This window comes from Cataglyphis hispanica, chromosome 9 (assembly GCF_021464435.1).
Source record: "Cataglyphis hispanica isolate Lineage 1 chromosome 9, ULB_Chis1_1.0, whole genome shotgun sequence".
NCBI classification, from domain to species: domain Eukaryota; kingdom Metazoa; phylum Arthropoda; class Insecta; order Hymenoptera; family Formicidae; genus Cataglyphis; species Cataglyphis hispanica.
Window position 1 is genome coordinate 7,182,126 of NC_065962.1, and position 27,897 is coordinate 7,210,022.

At 30.8% G+C, this 27,897-nt stretch overlaps 1 protein-coding gene and 1 long non-coding RNA gene across 13 annotated transcripts in view; one reads left to right on the top strand and one right to left on the bottom strand.

Annotated features, from left to right (window-relative positions):
• On the top strand, positions 1-27,722 carry LOC126851956 (multiple C2 and transmembrane domain-containing protein). 12 transcript variants are annotated; one of them, XM_050596335.1, is made up of 15 exons: positions 1-545; positions 2,180-2,273; positions 4,303-4,554; positions 7,769-8,173; positions 10,504-10,776; positions 11,127-11,269; positions 11,585-11,776; positions 16,090-16,238; positions 16,478-16,883; positions 17,443-17,585; positions 17,750-18,109; positions 18,324-18,453; positions 19,526-19,699; positions 20,561-20,886; positions 21,569-27,722. In XM_050596335.1, the coding sequence occupies exons 3-15, from the start codon at positions 4,497-4,499 to the stop codon at positions 21,666-21,668; spliced, it is 2,859 nt and encodes a 952-aa protein (XP_050452292.1). In that variant the 5' UTR covers positions 1-545; positions 2,180-2,273; positions 4,303-4,496; the 3' UTR covers positions 21,669-27,722. The 12 variants fall into 12 exon arrangements, with proteins under 12 accessions (XP_050452292.1, XP_050452290.1, XP_050452294.1 ...); XM_050596333.1 differs by having other exon boundaries at positions 1-221; XM_050596337.1 differs by having other exon boundaries at positions 1-221; positions 2,186-2,273.
• Positions 8,073-27,897, bottom strand: part of LOC126852066 (uncharacterized) — a 77,719-nt gene continuing 57,894 nt past the window's right edge. The window contains exon 4 of the long non-coding RNA XR_007687764.1: positions 8,073-8,185. This is a non-coding gene — a long non-coding RNA (uncharacterized LOC126852066). The remainder of the gene's footprint in view (positions 8,186-27,897) is intronic.

The window sequence follows — 27,897 nt, forward strand, 5'->3', positions numbered from 1 at the left end:
CGCTTCCACATCCGCGCATCCTCTCTGTGCCTCACGGCCTCCTTCCTGACACTCCGAATGAGAAAGAGGGAGACGGGGACGGTCGAGCAGGATGGAAGATGTTGGAGTTCTGTCAGTGGCCTCTCGGACACGGAAGCGTCGAAAGTGGAGAACGTCTGCGAGAACGTTTCTCCTCATCCTGACATCCCGAGTGCACCGCCGCGTGCGCGAACATCCGCACGGTAATAAATTGATCATCGTGAATCGCGGATCGCGGACGTTGATGTGCGCGGAAAAATCGACGATGTCAAAAACGCATCCGATCGCAGTCACACCGACGTCCCGCGACGTCGTACGTACGCGTTTACATAGCGACATTACGAAACGTCAAATCGAATATTCGATCGGTTTTCTTTGTTAAAATGCGCCCCTTCTTGAACGAGGAAGACACAGTTTTCGTTTCATCTGTTTACGGGACGTTTCATCCCTTCCAGCTTCCTCGAGAAACATCCACGGTGATGATCGGCGTGTGATGAGATACATGACATGACATGACAGATCACGAAGTATTATCCTTGTCAAATTCAACGAGAGCATGGCGAGCACTTTCCTCTCTGTTTGTCAATGTTTAATAATTTTTTGTATCCCTGTATAGTCTTTATGTGTTCTCCAACATCCACCAAGCACTCTCGATAGTCAATATCAGTCCGCTGAACGCATTAGAAAAATATTTTTATGACAGTTGTGGAACTGGCGCGATTTTCTTTACAAGCTTGTGATGGTCTTACAGCTGTTTTACACACGAGTGTTCTAGTTTCCCGTATTTTTTACCATCTTGAGAAAATTTTGGATCAATCTGACTGATTTTTCTTTTTAATCACTGACTCGAGCAATGTTGATGACACTTCAAATTAAATTTCCGAAACAAAAAATCGAAATGTTTCTAGTTTTAGAATTATACAATATAAGCAATCGAAGAAAAAGATAATTTTTTTGAATTAAAAAATATGAAATAATAAAGAATGGATAATAAATCTTTCGATTAGTTTTAAATAGAGATTTTATTCGTATCATTCTTTATTTCTCTCTATTTACAAAGTAAATAAACGCTTTATTTTGAAAGAGAAAATTGATTGATTTGCAAACACTTGCATCTCTAAATACAAATAAGATTACAGTTTATCTGAAGCCCTTTAAAAAAACTTGCTATAGATTGATCTATGAATTCGTGGATGGAAGCATTAAAGAGACTTGAATATTTGAATTTTTCGATAAACTTTTTCCTTGAGAAAAAAATGATAATTCGCTGCAAGAGTCACGATGTAATAAACTGTCGTAAAGTATAGACCCGCAAAATATTGTGTTCGAACATATCATTAAAGATATGTTTCATTTTCATGACTTTGACAACAATTTTCTTTGACTAATTAAATAAAGTTTTAACTTCGCGTTTTAAATGTGACATATAAGCATATAATTGTAAAACCAAATTAAATATACGCAAAAATATCTCTCTTCTTTTATGTTATTTAAAAACACTTGGTTGGATTTTATCTCATTTAAAATTTTCCCAAAATTTGTGATATAAAAGTTGTGATATAAAATAAAATATTTAGATATAAAATAAAATCTTTATAAAATTTGATTTTTTACATGAAATCTTACATAAAATTATTGTAGCAAAAATTGTTATTAAATATATATTTTTCAATATGAATGTTATGAAAATACGTATCAATAATTAAAGACTAAAATAGAGAAAAGCGAAGTATAGTTAGATATGACGCGATCCATCTTTTTTCTTAATTATAAGGACTGATTCATCTTTTATGATCTGTTATTACATCCTTAATGTGTAGCAATCATTAGAAAAATTTAACATTAAAAGATGATAGATGTGAGTATTTTTAGACACTTGAAGTTTTTCAATCAAGACGCGCTATCGATCCCCCCGGCCATCCGAAGATTCGTTTACGCGTTTGCACTCGTTGACTTCAACGGAAAAGTTTTATTAAACCCCTTGTCGCTGAGCAAAACAAGATCGCTTTTATAAAAGCTAAAGGAGAAGCTGACGAGAAGATTGCGCGCTGAGAGTTTTGTTGAAACTGATAGTTCCGAAACGAGAATGCACTTTATCGCCTGTACATAAAAGCCACCGCGCCAATATTGCAATTAATTATGCTATCATTAAAATAATTAGTTTCAGCATTTATACAAGAAAGGATGATTTAAGAAATCAAGATTAGAAGAAACTTGTGTAGAGAGTGCATCAAAATCTTGATACCGAGAAAAAGGTGATTCCTTATCGAAATAGTAGAATAAATCTTCTTTTAAGACTTTGTTTTAAAAAAGATTACTTTTTTCATTATTAGAAAATTAATACTTTTTATTTTCTCTCAGGACGAAAAAGTTATTTTTTAATAAAACTTTGATTTTTGCATTTATAGTAAACTACTTTGTATTTTTCCCAAGAAGTCCTATTTGCTTTTACCTTACACCGCGAAATTAAGGAATCCTATGTCGTGTATAATATATCGAAATAATAACGTATCATATGTAACGTAACATGCAATTGCGCGTGGAAATGTGTAGTTAGTAGTGCGTGTTAACGATCGATGCGATTAGATTGGTACGATAGTGTGGCGTGTTCTCTATCGATGGTGCCGTTACCGTATCGATCTATGCACTTCAACCCTCTAACGCACTTTATGACTTTAGTCTGTTACCTTTGGGAAATCTCTGAAATTTCTAACGTAATGAAAAGAAAAGAAAAAATATATATACATATATATTTTATTTATAAAATTTTATTTTTATTTTATTTATAAAGAATATCTCATTTAGAATATTTAGAATATTAGAATATTTAGAATATTTCTCAAAATTATATTGCATATCATAAAAATTTGTTCACTAATTATTATTTTGAATTAGATAGAGATGAGTAGAAGCAGTTTATTTCTGTAACAGAAATATTGAAATATTATAATAGGTCGAAAGTTATAAGCGATTGAACAAAATTTTTGCAAATTAAATTTTAAGAGAATAGATACATAATAACAATCATTTTTAGCAATTAATTTTAAGTTGATTTTATTTTAATAGAATTTTAACTTGTATTTAACTTGATTAAAGATATAACATTAAAAATTGGAAAACTGCGCGATAAATAAAGATTTATTCCGATACTTTTGCTAGAAAAATTGATTGCAAATTAGAAAATGTATTATTAAAAGTCTAATTGCGAACAGTAGATAACTGTCTATATATTTTTATTCATTAAATTTCCACACTACACATGAGGTATATGTATATGTCACAGATAATCTTCCATAAGTCTATCCCGTGTATTACCGTCTACCCAGTCAATAAGTTTCCTCAAAGTTCATCTCAAATGCGCTAATTGGATTCTACAACCCTTCGACAAATATATCATCAAATATCATGAAAATCCTGCATCGAGTAATTGTCGTATATTTCGCATTTAATTGTAATCGCAAAATATCATTGCAAGCTAAAAATAAACAAACAGCGGTTCCATTACAAATCTGAATTTGTAAACAATATATTTGTTCAATAATGCAAACAACATATTTGTTTAATAAATTAAACGGTATTTATTTATAAAATGTAATTTCTAAAATCGGAGCAAACTACTTGAAAGATTATTTTATAAAATAAAAGGAGAAAAAATATTTAATTTCTTTTTGTATAATTATTATTTTCTATCTTTTATTTAACACAATAATTAACACATTTAAACAAAATGTTCTGCAATTTATGATTTTAATTTTAATGCCGGATTTAAAATTTGTAGTCATTACTCACTCATCATGATATTTAGCAGAAAATCAATGAAGAAATTCAAACTTAAAAAAAAACGCAAAAATATATATTATTAATTTTTTAAAAATTTTCAAAATTTTTTCCAAAATTGAAATCTGGCATGAGAGAACTTTAATCTTCATTTTCTATTTATTTTTGCATGTGAAAAATCATCTCCTCAATTGTACATTGTCAGTTACAAGACATTCTGTATTTTGTCCAAAGCTGTATATCCATCATTCCAAATAATTTTTTTAACTTAAGTTGAATTCTTCCAACATTCATTTAATTCATATTTATTCAAATATGAGCACATATATTTTTCATATATACAACAATTAACAGCAGTTAATAGAAAATCTTTAATTAAAAAATGGACGAGAGAAAAGGAAAGTTTTTGGAATCTCTAATTATAGTTTTGTACTAAAACGCACGCTGTAAAATTGATTTATAACAATTTACAAGAAAAAAGAAAACACTGTGCTTATGGTGCTGCAGAAGTCATCGAACATCACGTGGACAAGTCTGACGTGGAAGTCGGAATATGTGCGAGTTGGTCAATGTTGTTGAGATTTATTAATTCATCGACGGAAACATGCTATCGGAATGCGGTGGATTAGTGCACTTCAAGAAGAGACTAAAGCCTCGCAAGCAACGATCCCGAGAACTAATTCGCGTTTTCGGAGGATAAGATGAGCAAAAGTGTGGAGTTACTCGCTGGATCGGAGGACAGTGAGCGAACACCTGCAAGTGAGTGATGTTACGATATGTACTACATTACATATGAATTTTTATTTTAAATATCAATTTTTATTTTTATTCTACTTTTTATTTTTACGTACATATGATTGGAAATTATTTCTATACATTTTTTTCTGATTTTAATAACTGTTTTTACAGAAAATAAATTCTACACAGATTCCATTTATAAGAATTTAATGAAATATAATTTCTTTGTTATTAATATAATATTTAAGTAGAGAAATAATATAAGCTTTTATTTTTTCCAGATAAAAGTTATTTTTTGTGCACTTAATTCTACATATAATAATCAAGTTTAAAAAAAAATTAAATAGTAGAATTCACAGATTGTTTAAGTTAAATAAGATCATGATGAAAAGATTGGATCATTTTATTAACTATTCTAACTTTCTCTCTTCTTTTATAGATAGCTTACATACTTTTATTTTTCGATCTAAAATTTTTATAGCCTTTAGGAGAGATTATAAATCTTGTGATCATAAAACTATGATCAGTGATTTTTCCAACGTTAAATAAAATATCGAATTTTTTATTTATTTTGTCATATCAATATCTCATGCAATATCCCAGTTAGATTGGAATACCCAGATTGATTTCCGCGCTGCATTAACGTGTTAAGATCATTTCCGGAAGGGGAGATAAAATCCAATAAACGTTGAATGCATTTGCTCTCCGCACGTCCGGATCATTCCCACATCCGGAATGTACGCGTTCATTCCGCATTGTGCATTATACTGCACAATATTTTTGTTAATCGACTTTAAATTCGTCTGAGAATTTTTATTAAAAGTAAGATCACGGATAGTTAAATTAGAGAATCAAATTTATTATAATCAAATTTGTATCAAGATGTTATAATTCCGTTTTTATTGTTAAATAAAATATTTTTTTCCTCATTGTGATACAATAATCTATTTTTGTTGTGAGATAATTGAAGCAAATTAATTTAAAGGTTTTAATTTAAAAAAATGTGTAATTATTTTTAATATATAAAAAATATATATCTCAATAAAAAAATATTGAGCAGAATGTTATAAGAATCGGAAATCTATATTAATTGCTCGACACATGTTATCATTTCTGAAGTATGACGGAAAGCATGTAAACCTTTCAAAGTCAGATGCATATTACACTATGTTTAATAATACAGACGGATCAATATGCTTACATGATGTGCGAGTACATATAATGTACTTTCCTTGTCATTCTTTTAGAGACGTACGTGTATTGTTTTATACTCCATTCACAATCCAAATTCACCCTATTTTTCCACCCTATTACATCGACTTTCAATTCGGGTACTAGGGTAAAATATAATCGAAATAAATGTATTTTTGTTGTTTCTTTTCCCATTATTTTTGGTATGTTGCATAGATATTAAATAAAAGGATATCATGTTATCAATAATATTGATAATAGCATTATTGTCTAATATCGTTAATTTTCTCGTTACATTATAAATAAATTATATATATTATATATATTAATATATGTAAGGATTAAAAATTATTTTACATTATAAAAACAATTGGAGTTTTTAATTCTTCCAAAATAATTTTTAGTGTATAGCTAAATGCAAAATAAAAATTAATACTAAAATATAAATTTAGAATTATTTATCTATAAGAATATTGTTAAAATATTATAACTAATAAGGGATTCAAACAACCAAATACCAAAATAATTTAAGAATTATCTAACAAAAATGCCAACTCTCTCTCTCTCTCTCTCTGCTGTGCAAATCTTATTATATGTTAAAATATTTAATTAGTAAAATGATTTAAACAAAGAGCACACGCGTGCAGGAAAATTATAGCAATAAGTTTCGTCAAGTAAAAACTGTATAAAATATTCAATTCGATCGCGTATTAATATCTGTGACGAATATAATTTCATATTATATTCGATATCTGTCTCGTTGATAAAAAATTTCACAATTTTCGTTGCTAGAAATGATATTTAAAAATGTTCTGAACTCTGCTGGCGTCTCGTAACATTTTATCGGCTACAAAACTGTTATTTATTTTATTTGTGATCTTGTATTATTTAATCACATCTTGCTTTTTGGAAATCCAGTTTGTTTGTAAAGATTTTTAAGATATGTGAACTGTCAAAAAATCTGAGTTTAATATGAATAATTAATTTAAAAGAATAACAAAGAAAATTTTCAAGAGTTTTATAAGAAAATAGAGATCATCTTCATTTTCTAAAAATTTAAAACAGTTTGCAAATAAACTTTTTAATTAAACACAGACATTTAAATGTCGGCGAATTAGACAAATTCAAATTATTTAAAAGTTCATTATACAACTACACTTAAACGTTTCATTTAAGCTTATTAAAAAGAAGTATGTCAAGTGAGTTATCCATGTGTGTTGTGAATCAAATTACTATACATATGTTATCAAAATTCACGTATATAAAGTTACTTTACTGTCTTTCTGAAATTAATCATATGTTGTCAATTTTATTTATCTAAATGTTGAATGTTGAAACCGCTAGATTGAAATGTTGCTGAAAAGGTAGATTACATTATATATCATAATATTACATAAAAAAATGCAATATTAGCCACAGATATGATTTTTTAATGCTTGAATTTTCTTATTGTAAAAATAATTTCAGAGACAGATATTATTCAATTTTTAATTTAATAACTAAAAGGGGGAACAAATTCCACTTTATCGTTTATTTTTTTTAGAAATTGATTTCTTTCTTTCTTTACAATGTATTTTTATCTTTTAACAGAATTGGTCATAGCTGGCCGAAAAAATCTATCTGCAGCCATCAATAACAGCATATCAGTTTAGCGTTAATGCTGCGTTAATATTGTCTTTTCGGTATGAATTTTTCATATAATATCCATAACGGCATCAATTATTCATGTAATATTCATATTGCATGCGTGTAATATTAATACCTATATTGTTGATATCAGCATTCATCCAGCTTATTAAAATCGCGAACTTGAACTTTTTTATTTATCGAAAAATTTGTTATAAAAAAGTAGTTTTAACATTAGACCAAGAAAAGAAAAAAATTTAGAAAAAATCAGAGATACATTTCATACTCTAGTAAAATGAAAAATTTTATTTTACATCTTTATATCTACGACAGCATGAAATATTCTGTACGAAATAAATTTTTCTATCTGCTTGGTAAACGCGGGTAAACTGATCGAGACTCTCGTTTCGACTTGCAGGTAACACTTGCACCCCAGAGAGATCCAGACTGAACCTGAACGGAAGCCGTCAATTCTCGAAAAGCGCCACGGAGCTCCGCGACAACGAGATCGCGAATAGCTCGCCATCGAGGCGGGATGATGGATCGGGTGAATCCGGCATCATCCACCATCATCGCCATCATCGGCATGGTCCGGCATCGGTGGCACAGCGAACCCACGTTTTCTTCGCGACCCTGAAGAGTCGTTGGGCTCGCAGCAGGAGCAAGGAGCGGAAAAAGTCAAAGGATGCCAGCGGCGTGCAGGATACGAGCCAGCTCAAGAATCCTGGCGTCGAGTCCGATTATGCCGCCGATTACTCTTCCGAGCATAGCAGAAGTTCCTCGGCCACTCAAAGCCCGGCCAGGCATTGCCTCAATCGTCCAGGTGAGCGATATTCTTTTGACAGATCAACCGACTTGTGCAAAATCTGTCTGTTTATATTTTTTTTAATTTTATTTTAAATTTAACTGATCAAAAATATAATTTAAAGTGAAAAGCAATAAAATGTGAAAGAACAATATGATGCTTTTGTATGCGCGTTGATGACTCAGTTGCAAACTTTCATCTATATTCAATATTTACATATTGCATATCTACGATACATCCGATTGTCAAATAGAACGCAAGCTTTCAATTTATATACACATCGTACTATCCAGTTCAATTAAAAAAAGTTGACAAATATATTAAGTAATTATTTTTATTAATAAAACAGTTTTGCAAATATTTAGAGAAAGATCTGCAATTAAAAGAGTTATAAAATAAGAGCACGATTCAGAATTAAAAAATATGTATCTACATTTTAAAAGATTTAAAATGTATGTATATATAAATGGTTGTTACAAGTTGCGATAGAAAATGTTTAGAATTTACGAGACACTTGATCTGTATGACATGACGGAAAAGTTCACGGTCGTCATGACATAATTGTGTACGGACAGTGTTATGACATGCTCGCTATGCATTGAATACACAATGAATTGAATTACTGTTATGCAAAGAAGCTCTAAATGGCGTCTTTGATTCCCGTTTCATCGCTTACAGCAGCGTTTTTCAAACTATGTTCGACAAAATATCAGTGCTTTAAAACCTTATGCCAGATGCTTCATTCAATGTCACAAGAGAAATTAATTTTTTTTATAAATATTTGAAAAAAAATAAAGAGAGTATTTGTCTTGTTTTTAGATTAGTCATTATTAATTTATTCTAATTTTTCAAGCATTTTTAATATATTTCTGATCTATATCTCTAAATTTTTAAGAGAAGAAATGCGTGTATGTGTAACTCATAAAGAGCTGATCGATTTATTTATATTAGTATCTGCAAATTTTGAATTTATGTTACGTTCAAGCACATTTTTATGTAAGAATGTTATTTGTCATTTTTTCATTCCAAATTATTTTGTACGATAAAAGTCGAGACGCACGAGTCTATGATGTGACATACAAATGATTCTATTAAAGAGTAAAAAAACTTTGCAATCTTGTGTGCCTATCTGGGTTAAATGGATGCGATCTAGAGTATCGGAGAATTAATACTTATCAAATTCATTTGAATAACTGGCTGCTCGGAAGTTTCTGAATTCTTCAGTGAATTAATTTATTGACAAACTACTCGACTTAATAATTAAACCATCTTGCAAAATAATTATGTCATGAGAATTAATTTTCGAGCGTATTAAATAGGATTATAAATTACATTAAAATAGGATGATAAATATAAATAAATACACATGCTTTGGAAGGCGAACTATCTGTCATTGAAAATATATTTATCATCCTATTATATCGAGCAAATAACAATTGCGTTGTTGACAAACAAGCAATAATTAAAGAGTTAATTATACGATTAATAATTAAAGCAGAATCGCGAATAATTTGTGTTCATAATTGCATGTGCAAGTAATTATGTTTCGAATAAAATTTAGCATTAATTATCAAGCTTAGCATTAATTACTGAGAGCGTGCAAATAAAAATATCGAGCGTGCAGTTTGCATTTAATCCCAAAAGTCGATATGTACAGCACGTTTAGATCTCATTATATCAATTGATCCAAAATGCTTCAGCACGAATGCCTGCTGGCGTGTCTTGCTATACTTAGACAGATTAATCTGAAGGACTTTTCATGTGCTTAGTTTATAATACATACAAACGTCAGTACATAGCAGTTTTTTGATACGCGTAAAGCTTCATCTACGAGAGAGATTATCGCGTAATTATGTTTTCATTTAATTACATTTTTACATTTTTTTCTCTCAAACTTTTTCCATAGCCCGATCTTTTTTTCATTCAACCTTGCAGTATAAGAAATTGAAAATATATTATTATTAAAATATAGTTCTAAGAATATTATGAAATTTGGCTATATATTCGATGCATTTCATAACAATTTTTGCACAATAATGCTTGCGTCAGTGCTTCAAGATTAAAAATAATATAAGTAATTATTTGATGTTAAATATAGTGTCAATGATTGAGATTCAAAAAATAATATTATACATTATTTGAATTTTTCTTCGACAATTTTAGAATATTTTGCAAAAATACATCTCAAGGTTAACGGTTATTAACAGGAATCTTCTATTTCCTATAATCATCAAGTTTGTGGTAACATTGTAGATATCGCGATCGTCAAGATCGAGACTGACTGAGTATCAAAACTGACACTGAACAAAACTTTAACACGTGCATCTTAGTATATTTTATATGCGCAGAATCTCCGTTGGCACGTGGCCGAGAAAAAGTCATGATCATACAAGAGGACAGCTTCGGAAAATGCGGCGAGGGATTTTCGAAAGGATCCGTAAGCTTCCAAAAAGAGGGACACACGAGCGAAGGGCCTCGAAGCTCCATCAGCCAAGATGGGGGCGAGTTCCTTCAGGACGAGGTGATGCGAAAAAGAGAACAAGCGTTGAGGCAACATGCCTTCTTCCAACTTCGCTTGCACATAAGGAAAGGCGCAAATCTCGTTGCGATGGACAGATGCGGTGAGAGAAAGAAAAAAAGATTTTTAACTATTTTAATACTTTATCGAAGAGAAGATTCACAAAATATATGAGATATATTTGTTGTATAAATGAATATTTATAAAAGAATGCGCAAACAATTCTCACAATTATTTTGTGAAGTAAATAAATTATAAAAAATATTATCTTAAAGTCGGTAAAATCATTTTAAATTATTTGAATATATCATCGTTTTTATATCGATATATAGTTCGAAATATAGTTCGAGATATTCAAAATTATTTATGAAAACATAAAATATCTTTTATATTCATCGATACAATTTATAATATATTACATTTGTATATATAATTGTTAATTTCTTGTTTTAGGGGCCAGCGATCCTTACGTAAAAGTAAAATGTTCAGGACGATTATTATACAAATCGCGAACCGTTCATCGCGATTTAAATCCAGTTTGGGATGAAAGCGTGACCTTGCCGATAGAAGATCCTTTTCAACCACTTACTTTTAAGGTATATTTAGTGATTTTCTTATTGCACAAAACAAAATTTTGAATTGAATCAAACATTACAAAAAAACTATAAATATAAATGTATCTCTAAGATAATTCCAATTTTTTATACATATAAAATTTCCAAAAAAAAAAAAAATAAAATAAAATTTTTTGTCTTTAGTTTAAATTAAAATAATTTAATTTATTTAATAAATATTATGACACCTAAAACATAATTTGTATTTCGGATATAAAATATTATTTGATGAAAAATTATTAATATAAAAATATTCTGACGAGAAATAATCAAATAATTTTTTATATATTATAATAGGTTTTCGATTACGATTGGGGTCTGCAGGATGACTTTATGGGAGCTGCTCAATTGGATCTTACGCAACTCGACCTTGGACATTCTCAGGATATAATATTAGAACTTAAAGATCCGAACAGACCGAAGCAACATTTAGGCGAAATTTATTTGACAGCTACATTATGGCCAAGAAATCAACAAGAAAAAGAACAGGTATTTTTTTATCTTCTTTAATTCGGTAAACTTTTAATTTATTCAAAATTTTTAATATTTTAATTCATTTATAATTTCACGAGAAAAATGATTAGCTAAGCATACGTAATGTCCATGAATATTCGAGAATAGCTTATATCGGAGATGTATCAACTACGGTTCTATGAAGGATATAAGAAGAGATAATAAACTAACAATAAGCGATCGCGACGTCATGATTCTCGGTCGCGGTAAAGAGATAGATATGCCGTGCGTATATTTATAGCGTATATATGAAGAATATGGAAACTAGGTTGTGAGGGAAGTATCCGTCCGTATTACGATATCGACTTGGCGGCTTGTCGCTGAAAGTGGAGTGCAAGGCCTGGCAAGAACTCCCTTATCACGGGAGTTCCACTTACATGTTAACTATTATTAAATGTCGTGAGGCGATAAATAATTAAATGAAAACTCGGATATTACGTTATGCGTGTCGAGCATTAAATTTACTTTATTTAGGAATTCGTAATTAATTTCTGCAAGAGTCTCAGTCCTACAGGTATAATAATGTGACATTTATTTCAGACGCGTTGCACTTGCTCATTTAAATTTTACTCTGCATAAATTAATATTTATATCTGAATCTACGGTTTAATTTTTGTGTTACTTATAATGTTAGTATTTTAAAATATTTTTGATTTTATTATAACTGCGTTTTATTATTGTCTTAGAAATTTAATTTAATATATTATTATTAAAATATTTAATGTTCAATAAAAAGTTTATATAAATTATAAAATAATAAATTAAATTAAATTAAGTAATATAAATTAATTAATGTTTCTGATTAATCTTCTTATTACTTGTATATAAAATAGTATAAAATATTTATTTACGATAAATCCTTGTATTTATTCTTTAGAATTTTACAAGTCGACCTTTGATAACACAAGAAAGATACAAATAATATTATCTATACAATTAGTATTACTTTGCTTTTCTAAATTGAGCAAATTTAATATTGCTCTGTGCGATGTGTTTCTCTTCTTCTCTCTGCAAACCGAGAAACATCCAGAATATTGAAGGTAAATTAGGCACAAATTTGCTATGTGGTGTATCTCTGTCTCTTTCTCTCTGTGAATTGAGAAACATTCACGGCAAAATATCGTGCTGTGCGGTTATAACATCGTGTATATATATACAGTGTCTCAATGTTTACCGACGTAACAGCAGTTTGCTAATGCGAATGGAGAGGGAAAGGAAGGCCAATTGGTCAACATATTACGCCAGTTGTCGACGAAGCATACTTAATAGTCGGTCGAGTTTAGCCATCCGACTTGCGGGCGATAAGTGCATCGTCGCTTATCAATGCGACGTGGATACGATGGATACGATACCGGCTCGTGAGTGAATTTCATTATACAACATGGTTTACCATTGTTCATGATAAGAGACTTCCGATCGTTGTCCACGTGATTCATTTAGCTGCTCGCCTACATTTCTCGTAATGACTCAGCGACGATAATCGGCAATATCGAATACCGTTATCATTGTAATTAATTAACGTCTGATATTTGCACTTTACGCGTTTCGTAAAGTAATGAGTCAGCGCGTACAAGTGTTTCCTCGTGAACAATTTCTTTCCCACTCTTGAGTGTGCCAGCGTCAATTGACATCAGTCAGTGTTAAGTGAGCTTCAGTGTATCAGACTGTTTGTTTCGAGAGTTTGTTGAAAGATGTTTATATTATATCGCGCGAGTACTTATTGCAAGAGATGTACAAAATAATATGAGTGTGTGATTAATATTTCAGATTATAAGATTTTTAAAAAATCATTAATTTAGAGAAAATTTAGAGGAAGACTGTAGGATTTCTCAGGGTCACGCGTGTTGAATCATTACGTTCAAATACTCCGTTTATTTCCACTGCATTATGCAATTCAACCGATAACTTTTTCATGCAAAAACTATTTGAATGCACTCATTAAGAACCGTGACGAGTTAAATGACAGGATGAAAGACGGGAGGCAGAGGTGATATCAGACATCTCGTTCTGTCGTCACGTGAATCCATTAGCAATGAAGGATGCAAGTCAATCAGAGGAAACATGATAGCAATGACGTTGTATTAAGAAGCTTTCATGAAGAGCATCGACGAAAATAATGTTGCACATTATTTTCGTCTTGGAATAGAGAACTCGTTTAAAATTTGTTCGGTGTACTTGCAGAAGATTAGAAAAATTTCAAAATTAAACATTACCCTTAAGAACAATTTCTACGCAGAAGGAATGCTGTATCGTTAAACTTGGACAATATATTCGATCTAAAGTCAATGCACACACCAACTCAATATCACATCTGAAAAGAATAGTGAGAAATAGTGATAAATCGCGCAAATTTAATACCACGTGGAAGACCAGATCCAATCATCGCATCCAAGATGAACGTTACACCGGAAGATTTTTCATCCAAAGCGAATGCCGCGAGCGAACCTAATATCATCCCCGAGATCAACGTTACGCCGGAAATTGATGTCACGTCCGAGATCACATGCGAAACAGATGCCGTGCCGGGGAAAAACTTCCAGGATGACGTGTCTAAAGTCAACGATGTATCTGAGATTCATGCACTATCTAATACGGATATCGTTCCTGATAAAATAGATGAGACGTTTATCGATAAATCATCTAATATTACTGCGCCTCCCAGAAGATTGCGTCGGAAATTTTCCATGGACCAACAAGGACGTCATTCTCTTGCGGTATTAGATCCAACCGTATCAAAACAAAAATTCGACGATACGGATGACACTACTACGGAGAGCGAAGCTGAAATTAGAAATGACGTCTTGACGTTGGATGGTAATTTTTTTTTAGAAAATCCACGCGAAGACAATTCGAGAGAATCGAGCTCTCTCGCCGACGAGAAATTGAAAATCCAGCAAGCTCCTGCGATTGAAGAATTGTTTGCCGAGACAATTTCCGAAATTAAGGAGGCGGAATCGAATACTGTCGAAAGCGAGAAATCGAAGTTAGAGCGAGCGTCTGCGATGATAGAAGCCTGGAAGGCGCGAGTGGCTGAAGCATCAATCGAAAGGCGATCCGAGATCAAGAAAAGAAAGACGAAGCTAAGAAGTTCCATGGAACGGAAGATGGAATCGATAGAGAAGATACTGGAGGATCACGTGGAGCGGATCTGGGAAGAGAACGTGGAGAAACACTCGTGGCTGCAACCGATTGACACATGGATCGGCGATCGTTGCAAGCCTTCCTCCAGCTACACAGTGACGCATCGTCGACGAGAGGTCAACGAAGACGTTGTGCCAGAACTCACGTACGATTTCAAGTTCACGTCGGCGACGACAGCGGACGAGGAGCCGAAAATCGAGTGCGGACCGATGGATAATCGACGAACGACGACAATCGTCGAACCGAAAATCGAAAGAAGAGTGATTGAGCATTTGCGGAGACTGCGAAATCGAGCCGGTTCTCCGAAATCAAATCGATTCGAGTCCGCGCAGCTGAAGAAGCAAGAAACTATTCCCTCGCACGAGGAAAATGAGGAGGAAAATACCGATGTATTAATCGATTCCGATATTTTGGAAGTAAAGGAGGTCAAACGCTACGACCTTCTGGATAAGCTAAAGGATAACGTTAAGGAGAAAATGGAAGACATTCATAGGGTATAGAAAACGAATGTCTTTTTTTATCGGTAAAATTTATAACGAATTATAACAAAAATTATCTCTAATATATCTTGTCAAAACGGGTTGCTGTAGAGATAATGTCTTTATCTTAAAATTTAATATTTATGCGTCAATTGAATAATATTAAAGCTATATCGGTAAAATAATATTTTACTATTACTCTTTTTTATGTATATAAAAATATGTAGAGCTATTCTTTTTGATTGTTTAATTTAAATAACTATTTTTTTAAATTAATAAATAATCTTTTAGCTATTTAAAAAATCAACGGATAATTTAATTTTATATTTTCCAAAAAAAAAAAAAAAATTAAATAAATTCTCTTTTTAAATAAAGTTTTCTAATAATAATATGCAAATTATATAACAGACATATATGATAAGCCAGGAATATTAGAAAATTTAAAAAGTCAAATAATTGATTTTATAGAGAATTACTTTTCACGCATTCGTTACTCTTATTAAATTTGTTCTTTGTCTATAAAAAATTTTTTATTTAATTATATACACAATTGTTAATTATTGTCTCGAATGTCCAATAATTACATACATTAAATTAATATTATATTGCAACGTATAAGTCTTACAGTTAAAAAGTAATCTGGTAGTAAGAATTTATTTAACGTTGCAGTATTTCCAGAAGACCAATCGATTAGCAGACGTAAATAGACGCTTAAAATCACAAATATGGAGTTCGGTGGTTACAATTGTGCTCGTGGAAGCAAAGAATTTATTGCCGATGGACATAGATGGTTTAGCGGATCCTTATGTAAAGTTTCGGTATGTAAATCCGTTATTATAAAATGAAACTAAATAATTAAACATTATTCATTTTCATTAGAGAATTAATATAAATTTAATTTTGCTTCGGATAAGTTGATTCAAAGAATTCTATATATAATAATTAATTTGTCTATTTGACTAAAGTTTTGCAAATATATTAGCAATTCAAACCGCGATCGTTCAAACAATGGAAAAGTTCGACTATAAAAACCAGAATTTCGCGTCTCAATTTGCAGACTCGGCACGGAGAAGTACAAGTCGAAAGTTATCAATAAGACGTTGAATCCAGTTTGGTTGGAACAATTCGATCTCCATCTTTATGAGGATCCGTATTTGGGGCAAGAGTTGGAGGTGACAGTCTGGGATCGGGACAAGAGTCATCAAGACGATATGATGGGCAGGACGGTGATCGATCTGGCGGTTCTCGAGCGAGAGACCACGCATCGGCTATGGCGCGAACTCGAGGACGGTTCGGGCAATATTTTTTTACTCCTAACAATAAGCGGCACTACGGCCAGCGAGACAATTAGCGATCTGGCCGCACACGAGGAAACGCCGATAGAGCGCACTCAATTAATCCAACGCTATTCGATCTTAAATACATTGCAGAGGATACGCGACGTAGGTCACCTGACAGTGAAGGTAATTAAAGATGATTAACATTCATTATTAACGTACTGTCATATTCTGGAATGCTAATTTTCTTAGAATATTATTTAAGAATGATAATTAATATACAGAGTGTTCCTAAAATAAATTGTTAAAATTATTTAGTCATTACTTGAGTGTTATTGAAAATTCTTTTTATTCATGCAACTTTATATTTTAGATTTATTTCTTTTTGAATAACTTTTTACCAATGCTTTTATTATTATTTTATTTTAATTTTATTATTATTGATTTTTTTATTTTTATGTTTTTATTATTTAAATATATATATGTAGCCAGAAATAATTATTCTGTTTAATAAAAATTATTACGCTTTAAAATTGTGATAAGTTTTGTTTTTAAAATAGTACTTTTAAATATATCAAATTATAAAAAAAAAAAAAAATACTTTTACATATATCAAATTTCTCTACTTAAATTAAAAAAATTGATTTTTTAATAAGATTTTTATAAATTAAAATAAAAGAAGCAAACTTCCTTTGGCGAATCTTATATTATGAGTGTCTGTTTCTAATACAATTTTTTTTTACAGGTATATCGAGCACAGGGACTCGCAGCGGCCGATCTCGGAGGTAAGAGCGATCCATTTTGCGTTCTGGAGCTTGTCAATGCCAGATTACAAACGCAGACCGAATATAAAACTCTGGCACCAAATTGGCAGAAAATTTTCACTTTGTAAGTTAATTTAAATTTATATATAATTTGAACGCTCCACTAAGCATTTAAAAATATTAAATTATCACAAATTGTCAAATACGAAAGCAGAAAAAAAATTAGAATATGATCAGGCAGTCCTTTTCGAATATAATCGAAAACAATTTCTGTTGCTGTTTCAACAGTAATGTAAAGGATATCAACTCCGTTCTGGAAGTGACAGTGTATGATGAGGATCGGGATCACAAAGTGGAGTTTCTTGGGAAAGTGGCGATACCATTATTAAAAATTCGTAACGGAGAAAAACGATGGTACGCGTTGAAGGATAAGAAATTAAGAGGCCGCGCGAAGGGCAACTGCCCTCAGATTCTTTTGGAAATGACCATCGTGTGGAATATAATAAGAGCATGCATCAGAACGCTTAACCCGAAGGAAAAAAAATACATGGAGCCGGAAATGAAATTCAAGAGACAAGTCTTTCTGCGGAACGTCCTCAGGCTCAAGGCTATTATCGTCGTATTTATTGACATAGGAAAATACATACAGTGAGTGGCCTCAACTTTTCGTATGATATAATTTTTCTTTGATTTAGATAAGGTAAGATAATAAAATAAGTGTTCTACATTTGAAATATATAATCCTAAAAATTTTATACTCTTTTTTTGAGCAAAGGAGTTTCGGATGACATTGAAATAGATTTTCTAATTTTTTAAATTGTTACCTTTTACGATGCTATTTTTCGCTTTTTCCTACGGTTAGGAGTTGCTGGGAATGGGAAAGTAAGATGAGGAGCGTCATCGCTCTGGTCATTTTTGTTCTCGGATGCTATTACTTCGAACCATATATGATACCAGGTCTATTATTATTGATTCTTCTAAAATATTACTTGGTAAGTACTTTTATTATTGACTTTACTCTAAGTTTTAATCCCGCGCTTTCGTAGGTACTGTGTCTTTGTATTTCAAATTAATATAATTATCTTGACATTATTTATATATGTAAAAAAAATTATTATTTTTTATGAGATGGTTTAAAAATTGTGATATTAAAGTTATTTTTGTACGTTATATATATATATATATATATATATACGTTTTCAAGTTGACGAGTCTAGAATCCGCAGAAAAAAATTTTTGCAAAGGATTAAAACTTAACTTATATTGCCAGCACGATATTGTATTCTAAATCCTTCCAATTTTTAATTATTATGCTGAAGCGCTTTACTATACTTTAATTAAACGTCTATTTTTTTATTCTTTAGTCTTTATTCTTCGCTCCTTATTGCCTCCCGCAGAACCATTGGTCAAAGTATGTACAGTGATAAAAATCATTGATACCATCACATCCAATGAATGGAGCATGCGCTTCTTAAATATCCACATATTAATCAATAATTTTATTTTGAAATCTTATGTGAATGTGTCATGCGTTTGCGACCTAATTTCCAAAAATTCTTTTAATAGATTCTCGTAACAAAAAAATAAATAATTGGAATTATATATAAATCGCGTATATATCTATAATTCTTAATTTTGACGTGTCATTTATATAGTTCAAATTTATATACATTTACAATGGATATTTTAATAATTTCAAAAAAACATATCTGTTCTTCTATTTCAAAATTTTATAGAAAAAATTAAAATTATTTAAACTACAAAATTTAAAAATATCAAAAGCAAAATATATTTGCAGAGTTGATGCGCCTTAAAAATAAAAAAGACACAATACTTGATTTGAACAGAATAGTAGGATTAATAACCAGAATAATAATCAATTATTATCTGGACGATTCTTTAAGATTTCGTAAACAAAACAAAATATTTGGAATTTTTTATTCTATAATTCATATATTCTGTATATTGTATTTTAAATTGACTCATCCTGCATAAGTGCAAGTTACGTTCGCTTTGTTTTTTTATTGGCTATGTTGCATGTCGAATTTCTTTGCTACCTATCAGCTTAGCGGCGAAAGGAGCGGGTTCAATCATTGGATTTGCGGACAGGTCGCTGTGGTGACAGGTGCACCTTTGATTTACGCAAATTCGCAGTTTCAAGATCATGCTGAAATAGGATCCGATGATGGTCCGGCAACGCCAGGGGACGACGATGATGACGAGGATGACAAAGATAAAGTAAGTTATTACGTTTTCAAAGAATATGGAATTTAATTAATTATGGCACAAACAGCAAGCAAATATTTTTTCGTGATAAGAAGATATATATTTTTGTCCCGGAAAAAAAAAATATATATATATATATGTTTCATGTACGAGTTTTTCTTCATTAACATGGCTGTGTGTAAAAAGTGGTGCAAGTAACATTGTTACTTGTTGTAGACTGTTGCGTCTATTAGATATTGTTAGGGATCTCATTATAGATGATAATGCGAAGATAGTGATAAATATGGCAAATTCTCATTTGCGTACCGTGCTCTATTTAATAAACATTATGACCTTCGACCTATGTAAATTAATCAGGTAGATTGCTCTCCCTCACGTTAGTAATAAGCTGAAGTATTGAGAATTAAGTGCCTCTGTAAAATATTTTATGTATCTCTATGAATTACGCTCTATAAAATGCAATAATGCCTGGATAAAGATGTTATCTTTATAACACATTATTTATAAGCAACAGCGTAGAGGTTTCATATAGATATGCATAAAACTCTCATTCAACAGATACAAAAATAATTAGTTTTACAAACATTAAATATACAAAAATATATACATATTTGTTTTTCTAGAATATTTATATACGGTTCAAAAAATATTTTTCTTATTTTCATTTACATTTCAATTCTACTTTCTGCTTGTATCGATCTTTTATTTAATTCTAATTTTAATCAGAGAGCCTATTTATTGGTTTTAATAGATTGGGCACAAATTTGTAAATAATCTGAAGAATTAGAATATCCGAAAAATTAATATGCCTTTTGAATGTTTAAGCAACACGAAATTAAAACATTTCATTTACTAAAATGTACGATTTTTCAGGAAGAGAAAAAAAGTCTGAAGGAGCGTTTACAAGCAATCCAAGAGGTGACGCAAACAGTACAGAACTCAATCGGCTACATAGCTAGTCTTTGCGAGAGAGTGAAAAATCTTTTCAACTTCACGATTCCCTATTTGAGCTATTTGGCGATCACTCTGACGATCGCCGGGGCAGTTGTGCTTTATTTTATTCCTGTCCGGTATCTGATCCTCGCCTGGGGAGTTAATAAATTCGCCAGAAAAATCTTCAGGCCTCACTCCGTGCCCAACAATGAGATTCTCGATCTTATATCTAGAGTGCCTGACGACGAGGAACTGCTTAATTATAGGTGGGTAATTAACGATAACCTACATTATCGTTATCTCTCAGGATTAATCGGTTTCTTTCGCTTATAGATGTAAAGCATCCGTACGAATGTTTCGAGAAACTCACGTATAATGTGATTTGATACTGTATCTTTCGTTTTATGACATTGAAAGATGTATCATAAAAATTCAACTGGATTATATAATTTTATATTCTAATATTTCTAATATTTCTGTATCTTAAAAAAAAGAAAAAAAAAAAAAAATAAGTTATAAAAAAGTTAACAGTTTTTATGTTTAGTTATAAATAAAAATAATAAACTCTAGAAATTACAGACTACAAGAAAATATTTATTAGAATAGAAACTATTAATTTAAATATTTATTTAAAAATTATTAAACTTGTATTAACATAAAAAAATCGCTAGAAATTAAATAATTTTTATATATCTACGTGAAATTCTGAATTTTTCTTTAAAAAACTTCATCCGCTTCTCAGAGGCGGAGGGGGAAGAAAATGTACAAAATATATTAAATATATATAAATGCAATAAAGTTTTATTTTTTTTAATAGTGCAGTGAATGTCTTTCTTGTAAATTATCATATCAAAATTCTATGTCATCTTCACGATATAATCGATCTCATTGCTTGATGCTTTTGAGTCCGCAAAAAGGACACGTCTTTCAACGCGTGTCCTTTTACAGAGAACTGAAACCTGTGCCGACAGCGGATTGCGAGAGAGGCTCGGGCAGTCCCAGTTCAAATACGAGAAGAGAGCAGAGAAAGAGGCACAAAGCGGCGTAGCAGAATTACCCGCGGCCGGAAGTCGCGGGTCCAACAAGGTCATCCAGTATCCTTAAAAAGGTCCTGCTGCGCCGGAAATTGCGACAGCGAAAAGGATCAGCGGAAAATATGGATGTGATTGATATAGACTGAACATGTACTTTCATTTTTTTATTCTCCCTAAATCGTAAGAATCTTATCTATCGTCAGTCGTTGGCGAGGGTATCGCACGTGATATTGCTTCGAAAGAGGCGAAAACATATAGAAATTATTGACAATGAAAAAATTTTAATGAATCGAAAGAGGATAGCAAAGAAATCGGGATGGATATTTGTTACGTGAGTAATGAGAAAAAAAAAATATTCTTACGCGGAAGATAGGATATTATGTACTGCGGTATAAAAATGATTGATGATCATATGATATATCTTAAGGTATATAACATCGTTAAATATAAGAAAGATTAGAAAAAGACCCAATATGCGTTGAAATATATATCGTGAATAATATTATATAAAATACGTAATGCTAGAATTACGAACACGTAGCGTATAATATATTTAAAAATGCCATTACCATTTTTTAAAATGTATTATATGATCATGTCGTTTTTTCTTTCCGCAGTCGTTAGTAGATATCCATGATACTAAACGGAGATATTATTGTTATTTTTTAAAATGTATGGTGCATGTGATCATTGAGAATTTTCTTCTAACTAATTCAATAGATCAGAAAAAGTCAAACAAAAATAAAATTATATCTAATCATCTAATTCATTTTAGATTTAAATCTACGATAATAAATGCTAAAATTCGGATTAAACTGGGTTTCTTTGTTATTGATAATGATGTGTATAAAAATATAATCAACGAAGAAGTTTGTTAATGTATTTTAAGATTTAAATTTAAACGTTAAAGAAGATTGATATATTCGAGTATTTATAAAGATTTAAAAGCATAAAAGTATAAGAATGTAAGCAAAAACGCAGAAATAAAAATTTTAAAAATTGCATAAATAACAAATGGTAAAAAATAAGCAAATATCTCAAAAAGAGAAAAAAAAATTATTTTTAGATTTAGTAAATTTTAAAAATACTTTATTAAAAGTCTCAATTTTTTTTACATTTAAAAATATTTAAATCAAGAAAATTATAGCTTCTTCCTTGGTCATTTGATTTAGACAAGAAAAGTGTGTAATAATTTTTTTTACAATAATCTCCTAAAAAATAAACAAAAAGAGAGAGAGAGAGAGAGAGAGCCAGAGAAAGATACAGAGACACAGGCAAGGCAATCTTGAAAGTATTTCGTGTTTAAAGGGAGAATCACGTTTCGAGCATATCAAGAAAAGCAAGAAACGCGTATTCTTAAAAATTAGTTAACAATTCATTAGTTAACAAATTTGACAAATTAATGAAGATAAATATTTAAACAAAGCGCGACGACAGTTTCCTTATTGTTAGCGGAACACATGTCGTTCGTTTCGTCCATCGGTGTCATTAGTTAGCCATTAGATATCGTTACGAGGAATAAAGAGATATAAAAGCAATTAAATATTTTTCAGGACATAATCAAGTATTAGTATTGTTACCAAAAAAAGTTACGCATAACTGGGCTTTGCAAAAGAATATTATATAATTTATTTTAAATTAAATTCAGATGTTCTGCCGTGTTTTTCTTATCAATATTAAAATATTACTTCCAAAAGCTCTATATAAAATATTCATTGAAGTTTTTAAAATTAAACAATTACGTTTTACAGTACTTGTAATTAATAATTTGATGCAGGAAAAAGTTATTCTGTTATTATTTGAATAAGAAATACACGGCAGAACTTCCGCATTAACTCAATACATTCGCGCATGCGATTACGCGAAATTGTGTACGCACGCTTATAAGTATAAGTTGCGCGCGATGATTCTCTTCTAAAGCGTCTGACGTTATTTAAGTCTTCGTTCCAACGCACAATTTGTTGATTAAATGATAGAGAAAGAGAGGGAGAGGGAGAGGGAGAGGGAGAGAGAGAGAGAGAGAGAGAGAGAAAGCGCGAAATTATTTTATTTGGGCATTTCTGTATTGTTGAGGAAATCGTTGTTGTGCGAGAAAAGTTTTGCTTTTTCGACTGGAAATCATTCAGATCACGGCGCGTGTATTTTTACACTAACAGTGTTTGCATTTGGATCTTTGGTTAGATAATACTAATACCGGAAGTATATGCAACACACTTTCTATGTGATAACTTTCTTATCACGTAGGTAATAAGTTCGATGTACTGCTGGTGTTACCAATGGCGATTTTACCATGCCTTTTTAACAGACGATTACATAATCGCCGTGACATTTTCTGTCCAGCATGCATTCGTTTCCTTCTTATATTGAATTTGTTGCGCAACTATGTAATATAAAAAATTTATAGAGTACTGTAGTGTACTGATTATAAAGAACAATCGCGCAAAAATGCTTTTTGCATTATAGTACATAATTTTCAAAGAAATAATTAAAAATAATTAAAAAAAGTAATTAAAACAAAGAATTAAAAAAGAATTAAAAAAGAATTAAAATTTAATTTATATCTAAGTTTGAGAAGATAAGATCGAATCATATTTTTCAATTAACTTCAAGTATATTTTCATAAAATTTCTATTTGAAACTTAATTATAAAAAATATATAATATTGAACATTAACATTGTATTACAAAAAATAATAACTTTCCTCGTTTTTATTAAGGAAAGATCGTTTTTGCGAATTACTTGATCGAGAAAGCTATAATTAAGAGGATAATTGAAATTTAGATTATTTCAAAACGCGTTTTTACCCGTCAATAATGTGTTAAGTCATTATTTAATTAAAAAAAAATACAACAGAGTTGTAATTTCTTCGCGGAAGAAGGAGGAAATGTCACGCGCGATGATTACAAATGCAGGCTCGTTATGTAAAAATGCACTCGCTTAAGAATGCGGATAGTACCTAAATATTTATTTCTGGTCACAAATTTACTGGTCTATGGACAATAGAGAGAATTGGAGAAAGAGAGAGAGAGAGAAAGAGAGTGTGTGTGTGTGTGCTTGAAAGAGAGAGAAAAAGTAGTATCGCTGATCCATTTTTCGCTTTTCTAATTGTATACTATAATCGTTATATACACGTGCATACGTCTTTTTGCAATCTTTTATCCTCAATTTACTCATTCTCATCCTCTATGTATAAGCGCCTCGACGATCCTTTCGGCACAATATTTTAAAGTCTCTTATGGAGCACTTACACACGCGAGGCGTATTTAGCCAAACACTTATATAAACACTTACACGTAAATAACATAACAGACTGGATGTTTTACTACTGTTCGATTCATTTCAAATAATTTACTTTTTACAGATTCTTGGATCAATTTGTATAATGTTTTTTTTCTATGTTAATTTTGATAGAATTTTAATTTAGAGTTTACCTACAGAGATATATTAAATTAAAAATTAGAGTGCGTGCAATATGTAACGATTTTTCTTGACATTTTTAAGTTAAGAGAGAAATTTTCAAATGCATCAAAGCTGAAGCTGTAGTTATATATTTAATTATGGAACACACACACACACACACACACACACACACACACACATTGTTTATTTCTTTTGTTATTACTAAAGGCCTAAGAGGCGAGCTAAAACAAATCACACACGCATTTTCAGGGCTTTACATACATCATCTAGTCAACGAATTTACTTAGACGCTCGTGATATTTGTAAAATCATTTTCTAATGTGTTTTTCGGACTTTGCAGTTTTCTCTGCTTAATTTTTAATGTTTATAATTTTATCTACTTTTAACAAACACATTGCCAAATATTTCAATACTGACACATTGAATCAAGAATACGTCGCGCTTTTTTATGTTTGTTTATTTCCAAAGAGTATGTCAAATATTTATCTGACAATGAGTTTATAGTTACGTAGAAAGTTTAATATTCTTTATGATAGAGAATAATAATTTATTTTTTATCTTAAAAAAAAAGATAATAGAAGACAGTATCATCTCAATAAAAGCAAATCTGGATACCGTTAAGTCGATAAAATTCCTCTATCGCTATCAAAATACAAAAATTAGTTTGCAAAATATATTTTTCTGTACCTATAAAATATAATGAAGAAACAATAGTCTAAGAGATTAAATAGAAAACTCAATATTATATAATTATGAAAAAGTTTTAATTGTTCGGAAACGCTTTCTCAAAAAACTTATTAAAGCTTAGCTGCAGCTTATGTAGTATTGAAGAAATTATACATTGAACTTCTGGAAGTTCAATTTTAATTTCTGTTTTAAGTCCTAATTGTAAATATATTACTTTGCATATTTCATTTTATACCAGATACGATATAATAATATATTTTCATACATTAATTTATATCAATTTTACTCAAATATACATATATATATACTTTATTCGAATCGTATAAATATCTACAAAAAGTTGTTTCAAATAATTTTTAAATATCTCATGGAATATTTTTCGAAATTTTTCTGTTTAAATTTAAATTCTACTTGCGTTCGCAAGTAACTATGTTGCGTTTATTCAATTCTACAATTCATGCCAGAATTAAAAGTTCAATTCTGATTATCGAGACAAGTACCTGCTATTAAAACCAAGCATCAGTATTAACGAATAGAGATGTTGCGAAGACGCGATAGATACGTCAGGTTTTAAACTCGTTTTTAACTACTCCTAGTCCTTTTCTACTCTTCCAGTTTTGTACCTCGATAAAATTGTGTCTCCCTTCTGCGATCGACACAATTTTATATTTTCTTCCCATTTTATTGTCTTCACTATTTTCGAGAATACGCGTCAACTTTATACGCATAACGTACATACATATATACACACACACACACACACACATATATATATATATATATATACGATATGCCTTAGATTAGTGGTAGAGCTCTATTCTTCAAGGAATCAACGATTCAAAACTTACATCTCTAACACAAGTATAATCTGCTTTACTTATCGTTATACTTAATTGTTATTAAATCTCGATAAGATTTATTGATTCTAAAATTAAATATTCAAAAAAAAAAAAAGAAAAATTTGAATTGCTAAATTTCCAACTGTCAATTCTAAAGTCCAAATATTGGAAAGTTTTATTTTCACAAATTGCCTTAAATTACACATAATTTAAAAAAAAATATATATATATATATATATATATAAATTAATATATGTACATACCACATAATAAAGCTGTGGAAATTTTTGTAATAATGCATAAAGTAATAATTTTTATAGTTTTTTGTGTAAAATATAATTTTTACATTTTAAATGGACTTAAGACAATTAAAAAAAAAAACAAGCTTTTCACACACACACATACACATATACACACAATTCTCTAATTCCTTTTACAGGAAATGGACTTCCTTATACGAGCTTCAGGAAAGTATTTGAGCGATATGCACCGATACGCATCTTTTAGTAGAACAGTCTGTAGCGGACACGCCTGTACACATATACACACACACACACACATATGCACGTTTCGAATTTGCATGCTCCAGTTTCTTCGTGTGTTATTTGGATCTTCATTCGAGTGTTTAGTCGTTAAGAGAAATGCGAGTATCGCAAATATTTACGAGGATCGCGTGCGTTTTTCTCAATTACATCGGCCACTGATCTAGATCGTTTAGATCAGTCGAAACGCTCCGCACACATTTGTCTACTTCCTAATTGATAAGAGAGAGAGAGAGAGAGAGAGAGAGAGAGAGAATTTAGATAGAGAACGCAAATGTGATTCAATCAATCGATCGTCGAGAAGAGAGAGAAAGGAGTACGTATCGAGGTGAAAGGTGTAAGTTCATCGGAGGATCTCGATCGATGCGTATGTGAAATTCGTTACACTTATAGTGGAATTTAGCAAAAAAAAAAAAAAAGGCGGATACCATCGATCGAGCTCGTTCTGGTGTCCTTAACCAACATTCTTGATATTCCGATAAGATGTACTTACGACAAAGCGTGATAAGAATCGTTATTATATTCATAATATATGAAAAGAGATGAAATATTGAAAAATAAACGAAGCTTTTAATATCCACATCTATTGTTCTCTCACATTTCCTCTTTCATATATTTTCTTTTTGCATTTGATTCTTCTCATACTTCAATCATTATTTTTCAAACTTCTATAGCAAAAAATTATAAATTTTGAGTACATGTTTTTTTTTCCCAAAAATAGAGAGAGAGAGAAAGAGTTTCTATTTTGAAGTAAA